The sequence below is a fragment of the Centruroides sculpturatus genome, unplaced genomic scaffold (assembly GCF_000671375.1).
Source record: "Centruroides sculpturatus isolate CEXI.00-Female unplaced genomic scaffold, Cexi_2.0 scaffold1185, whole genome shotgun sequence".
Taxonomy (NCBI): domain Eukaryota; kingdom Metazoa; phylum Arthropoda; class Arachnida; order Scorpiones; family Buthidae; genus Centruroides; species Centruroides sculpturatus.
The window spans coordinates 14,200-21,012 of record NW_019385931.1 but is presented as its reverse complement, the minus strand read 5'-3'; the positions used below and the strand labels follow the sequence as shown (position 1 = coordinate 21,012).

At 34.3% G+C, this 6,813-nt stretch overlaps 1 protein-coding gene across 2 annotated transcripts; it reads right to left on the bottom strand.

Moving 5' to 3' along the window:
* Window positions 1-517: 517 nt before the first annotated feature.
* On the bottom strand, window positions 518-6,340 carry LOC111612641 (cadherin-like and PC-esterase domain-containing protein 1). 2 transcript variants are annotated; one of them, XM_023353878.1, is made up of 7 exons: window positions 6,215-6,340; window positions 6,009-6,145; window positions 4,021-4,241; window positions 3,846-3,947; window positions 3,679-3,766; window positions 1,484-1,630; window positions 582-1,112 (listed from the first exon to the last, which is right to left on the bottom strand). In XM_023353878.1, the coding sequence occupies exons 1-7, from the start codon at window positions 6,333-6,335 to the stop codon at window positions 957-959; spliced, it is 972 nt and encodes a 323-aa protein (XP_023209646.1). In that variant the 5' UTR covers window positions 6,336-6,340; the 3' UTR covers window positions 582-956. The 2 variants fall into 2 exon arrangements, with proteins under 2 accessions (XP_023209647.1, XP_023209646.1); XM_023353879.1 differs by lacking the exon at window positions 1,484-1,630 and having other exon boundaries at window positions 518-1,112.
* Window positions 6,341-6,813: the final 473 nt, after the last annotated feature.

Below are 6,813 nucleotides of genomic sequence, written 5' to 3'. Positions count from 1 at the left end.
ACCTTCATATATCCGTGCAGATTAAAACTGCAAACGGCCTACCAGTGGCCGGGTGGATAAAACCACTTAACACTGGTAGTTAGTCGTGGGTTCACACCTCGCCAACATGCTAGCCATTTGAAGTTTTCTGGGTTTTCTTCACATTTTGAACATCCAAACAGAGGACAGTTTTCCATAATAGCACCTAAATAGGAGCCAGTTTTCCCGAGAAAGCGAATCCTATGCAACCCAGTAGACAAACCTTTCGATTGATTACCCACCTACGTGTAGTATTGCACATATATACATACGTACTGTACAGTACATACAAGCAAACATAAAGCTGCAAGTTTGCTCTTTACAAACTAGAATTTTTTTTAACGATAAAATTTGAACTTGTAGTTTTCTTTTCTAATCTTTAAATTCTTGGTAATCCGCACGTTAACGCTCGATAATGTTTCGATCAGTTTTGTCAACGTTTCCGACACATTGATAGAAGCATCTTGTAGATAATATCGCCATGTTGGAATGACAGTTTGCCGATTTCTAACAAATACCTACTTGACACAACATCATGCCCATCCTCCAAACACATAAAAGAATGCAACTACCCCGACACGACACGTTTTTAATAGTTTATATCATTTTATTTTTATGTTCCCTCCATTTTTTTTTTACATAAAAAGACATCATCATTTACATTTTCTCGTAGATTTTACACTATTCTACATTAATACAAAACAAAAATACGTATAGATTTTTTTTCCGTTTTATTGCTCTGGAAAATATTATTTTCAAATTATATTTTGTAAATATGCAAATAGAAACGTAATTTTCCGCCGAATTTAATGGAAATCTTAATTTATCTTCATGCAAATAACTGAATGTCTGTCGAAGGCACAATATAATAAATACAAAGTTTTACATTATATACAATATTTAAGCGGATAAACACGGATAAAATAGTTAAGGGCCAATCAGCTGACGTCAGAAATGTAGTCCTTACATATACGACTCAATAGGATCTCGCTGTAAATTGCATTGATTGATCCTTCCACGTGGTATCTTGGACTAGGACGTGACTTCGACTGATGCTTCTTCCATATTGATTCTGGATAAGGAACTTTGATTACCTGTAGTAACGTCGTATATTAAGGATTTTTCAATTAAATTTCAAGTAATAATACGTCGCGGGGTGGCCCAAAAATCCGTTAATCATTACAAAGAGTAAAGCTACATCGTCCATTCAAACTATACCAATAGAGCGTTATACTAAAGGGGCAAAAAGGGAAATTTGCTGGTATCCCCCACCAATAGGAGGCCCCAAGTCATTTATAAGAAAATATTTCCGTTGTAGATGATGGGCCCCACGCGCCACTGGCTTTAACAAATCAAATGATAATCCTTTGAGAGTTTGCTCCAGAGATTGGCGCTTTTAACTGACATTTGGGCCACCCTTTTTTATGTATATATTTATATGTATAGATGAATAAGTAATTGGTACCCTGTGAAAATGGCATGCACATTTTCCTTGAAGGAAATCCTTATAACGTGCTACTGTTATATTGAAAGTGTCGATGACTTCAAATCCGTAATGTTTGGCAAAATTCGCCATTCCTAGATTATGTTGGAGCAATTTTTGATGCTCGTTCTACAAAATTTAATGAGTTAACTTTTATTTTTAAAGATTTCTCTGAAAATTTATCCATTTATGATTTATTTATTAAATTTAATTAATGTTACACTTGCTAAATATTAATTAATAGAAGGTTTAAAAGTCGAATTATTAATTTAAAATTAGGACTACATAAACAAATTCTTATCAGATCTACCGCATTAATCATTATTAGTATTTGTTAGGATAAGTTTCATGTTATAATTTTATGAGTAGACAGCTTCTATCAATAGAATATTTAATTGTAACACGAGGATTGTTTGGCATAGCAAACGTGTATCATGATCAATGCGTTATATCGGGTATAAAATGTCAAGAACTATGGCGTAAGAGGTATGACAGAGGTAGCATTTTAATGGTATAAAGTAAATGTTGGCTGTGAATTTCTATTTATTATGTTTGGATAGTGTTTAGGGTGCCCCATAAGTCTGGAACCATAGAAGCTAACTTGATCTTTGTTTATCCTGAAGCATGTTGAGTAAGGAGAAAGAATGCATCCAGACTTTCAACTAATCACACACTTAGATCTGTATGGGGCCTCCTTTCAAAGCATTAAGCTGTCTAAGAGCGTTAAGAAGGCATTAAGAAGGCCTCCTTTCAAACTCACACCTTCACATGAATGTGAATTCACACCATCAAAGTAACTCGAGGTCGTCCCTCCTAGCTAATCTCATGTAAAAGAATAAAGATCAACACTACTCCTATGGTTCTAGACGTCGAAAATGTGATTCATTTACAGGGCCAGGCAGGTTTGTTATGGCTCTGAGCTATAACATATGAGGCCTCTTCGTCTACCAAGTAATAATAAATGAAAAAGACCTGATTTAAATTACACAAAAAACAGACCTACATGTAGATATCATTCAGGTTACCTGTATATGTGAGTGATTGTAAAGATAAAATTAACAAAGGGCCCATAGAATTTGGTCTTTTTTTTACGTAGAACACGTGACATAAAAGTGATATCAAAAGAAATTTTGATTTATAAGTGATAAAAAAGTCTGTTGTTATTTGTTTTATTGATTTAATTCACGTGTTTTATGGCTTTCGGAGGGGGTGAGGCCCCACATTCGTGACTGACTCGAGCCCATCTGAACTATCAGCCTGTATGAAAGATATATATACAAATCCATGCAGTGTCATTCACTTAAAAAGCAATTATTTCTTTCGTTAACTTTCTCATTTTTGTCGGATCTCCGATAAGAACCCGCGATTATAGAAGAAAATAATTGTTTTTTAGGCTTTAAAATGAATTTTCTATTGTTTCTAACGCTTCGAATAAGAAACACATTTCATTTTATGTAAATATACAATTTGAAATCCGTAAAATTTGATTTTTTTTTTAATATGAATCCTCTCGGAATCATACATTTCTCAATCGAAAAATCGAAGGCCTCCTTTCGAGGCATTAAGAGCGTAGAGAAAGCATTAAAAGGGCCTCCTATCAAATCTTGGTGAATGACACGCTATCTATTGCACGATCCTATTGAAGTTGGTTCTTTGTAAGATTTTTTCAGTAGTCTGGCCCTAGGATATTTCGGGCCCTCTATAATTTTCGGCAGCTCTGACCAAAAACATGATTACCACGTTAAAACACCCAGAAAGGGGCCTTCTCGATGCCAGAAAAAGTTGAGGGTGCATCTCGACACAGAAAGAAATAAATGAAATCGTAATTAGGGGGATGGAATGTTATGTGTACACATGTATAACCTACTGAACAGTAGGCCTACGTATAAATATATATATAAATAACATCTAAGAGTCTCTGTAGCACCAGAGGTTAAATACACAGTGCTACAGGGGTAAATATAGATTTGCACCTTTAATTTGGTCCATAATTTCGTTATAAAGGGGGCCAAATTAGAATTGATTGACTATGAGCTTGATTTTATATATTTATAAGATAAAGTATTGAGTAAATCATAATAACTGTTATGTTATTCAACTTAAAAGTCATTATTATTTAAACACCGCACAGGTTTAAATTATAAATTAAAATAAATTTAAACGTAATTACTCCTTACCACCGACAAGCTATGAACACCATCCACCGCTTGATGAAAACCGGATCCTAACGTCTTCAACACTAGTTGAATACCGTTTAATTTTTCACTTTAAACAAATAAATAAATCAAGATTTAATTATTTATATGGAATATTTATAAAATAAACGGAAAAAATTAACATTTACACTTTTAGAACTCGAAGAAGCATCAATAAATGTTGAGTGGCCAGCCATTGCACTCCTCCGACTATCAATATAGTATCGCTAGTGTTATCCAGAGGCCGAGATCTATGGATAATCGTTATATTAAGATGCATAATTATATTCTACACGATAATAAATTGTTATGGAGAACGTTTACCTTTGAATCAATTGATACAGAGCTTTATCGAAAACCGGGCGTTGATCGCTGGATAACCAGAATTGGGGATAGTAAGCGAATGCTACTGATGTTTTACCTTCGTTTAAATTAGATACTATGCGAATGTCGTGTGTTTTATCCCATTCCATTAAACTTCCATTAACACGTTCCATTAAATAATGCATCATCCCACGATTGGTAGAGTCTCCGATAAAGAGGAGCTGCATCAATAAATAATATACCATTAAATATTTTATACGTTTCAACTCGTACAAGAACTTTAATTTACAATTATTCGGCGCTATATCGAGAATGAGATGCAGAGAAATTTAAGGATTTGTTTTCTAGAAGAATGAGAAATCAATTTAGAGAATATATAGGCCTATATAATTCATCAGTGTCTCAGTGAGAGCTGCATAAAACAGCGCTTTGGAGGTATTATAAAGTCCTTATCAGACCCGTCTGGCTGTCTGTCTTTCGTTAATCTCTAGAATTAACGATTTAATTTTAAATGTACCAGAATTATAATTAAATTGGTCTAATCGTATTACAATTGAGACAATCGCTGTTAGACCCCGTTTTTACGGCATGTAGATTACAAATTTACTATTATGACTGTATAAAATGCTGTAAAAATTGTTTTACTCTATCGAACACTTCGTTATAAATTATATAATTAACACTGTATTTTTAGTAACGTAAATTAGCAACGGCAGCAAATATATATAATGGGGAAAGCCAGGATATAATATTATATCCTGGCTCTACCCATTATATTTATTATATTGTCAATGAATTCTATAGAAGTTCCCAAAGTCTAGACTTCATATGTGATAATTCTCTTTGGGCATTGTGAGCATTCCTCTTCATAACGGCCAAAGTCCTAAAGAAGTCTCTACTTAAGGATTTTTAGGCCATTTTTATGTTAAAAGATGTAATTTATTACAATTAAAGGAGATAATTTTTTAATAAATTACATGAAATAAGTCCATAATATAAAGCATTTAAAATTTGTGTGGAGAAAAGAGCGGTAAACATCTAATTAGCATACACACGGACTCTGTAGCACTCTTGTACTTTCAGATTATGAATTTTTATGCATGATCTACTCGATATTCTGCAAATATTTAAGTGATGTTCGAATTATAAACTCAATGCTATTATGGCCTGCCAAGTCTGTTTTTCAGGAAGAAGCTGGGATAAATACTGTTTCAACAAGATAAAGCACTAACGGATCTGAGAAGCTTCTTAGCTGTTACACGCTATCTCAGTGGACATTGAAATGAAGCCAGAGTTGATCCTGTTCGTCCTAAATAAATCCAAGGAGTTAAATTTTGTAGCCTATCAAAAAATAGGACAAGCAGGACCATTTTCTAGGCTTTCTACGTTACCAAACCTTATATTATACAACTTAAATTTAAGAAAATATTTGAAAGGTTAGTAATATTAATCGATATAGCAATTCTTTCAAAATGTCTTTGTCTTCTTTCTTCACTGTATATACAGTAAAACCTGTACAAAACGGAAAAATCCTTCGGAAAGAGCGATTTTCTGTGTTAAAAAAACCGCTGTTCATAACGTGCCATTAAGGTTTACACGGGTTTTATTGTACTCCAATTTTTTATGGCTTGGGAGAGAGATGTGACTCCATATTTGTAATCCAACCTTACCCTTTTCCCAATCCGTGATAATTATTTAAATACAGTGAACTCCCGTATAACGCGAATTCATATAACACGATGGAAATTTGCGACTACAACTCGTACAAAATTCAATTTTGTCGTTCAGAGGTGAACGTTTTCTTCTTCAGCTTATGATTTAAACTCGCATAAAATCCTCTGATAATGTATGTCTCGATAATGCGATTTCTTATAACAAAGAACGTATCCCCCGTGTTGTACTGGATTCCGCTGTACAAATATTTAACATGGCAACTACTCGTCCGAATTATCTACATTAATTATTTCTTAATTACACAATTATTTTACCTTTTTTCTGGCCAAACATTTGGAGAGGGACGTTCTTGAAAATAAAGCGTGTCGGCAATTGTAAGGTTGCCATACTGCTTCACGCCAATAACACGTCTTTCTGACGTGGCACTTTTTACACGGAAGGACCCACCGCCCTGAAAATTCGTTTTAAAACTTATTTACGTAAATAAATCCAAAATTAATTTAAAATTTAACCAGCTTACCTGGCGCATCTCCTTCTTTACAAAGGGGCAAAATGGCGACATCGGCCATATATGCTATCCAGTCTTGATATTGACTTCTATCTTTTTGTATACCGCATCTTTCCTCTTGAGATATTCTCATTTCACATTCCTTAAAATAAAATTATTAATGAAATTAAGTACAGTGAAAACTGCTTAGGCGACGACCACCTGCATTCGACGGGCACCTGTCAAAACGGGCAAAAATTTCTGGCACCGAATAGTTTATCCATAGAGTCTTCGTATAAGTTACCTGTATTAAATGAGTACCTGTGTAATGCGACCGCGGGCATCGATTTTTGGTCCGAAACAACATACAACAGCTGTAATAAGCGACCACTTCCGCGAATATATCTGGTCTAAACTATTGTTCAACAACGTTTCCCTCCCTCCTAATATAATGAATTAGTTTAAACTCTCGTTCGAACCCACCTCGGCACGTCTCCCACCCTCGAAATTAGGTGCAGGTGTTAATGACTTAAACCTCAAATATTGATATTAAATGTCTTATAAAATCACGACGACTCCTGTAAATCGAGTTATCCGATAAGAATAAAATACAGTACCAATATAGCCCTATC

Coding starts and splice junctions, on each gene's coding strand:
- LOC111612641 (XM_023353878.1), bottom strand. CDS start 6,335: ATGAGAATATCTCAAGAGGAAAGATGCGGTATACAAAAAGATAGAAGT. Junction 6,146..6,214: donor TAAAGAAGGAGATGCGCCAG/GTAAGCTGGTTA, acceptor ACGAATTTTCAG/GGCGGTGGGTCCTTCCGTGT. Junction 3,767..3,845: donor CTTCTTCGAGTTCTAAAAGT/GTAAATGTTAAT, acceptor ATTTGTTTAAAG/TGAAAAATTAAACGGTATTC.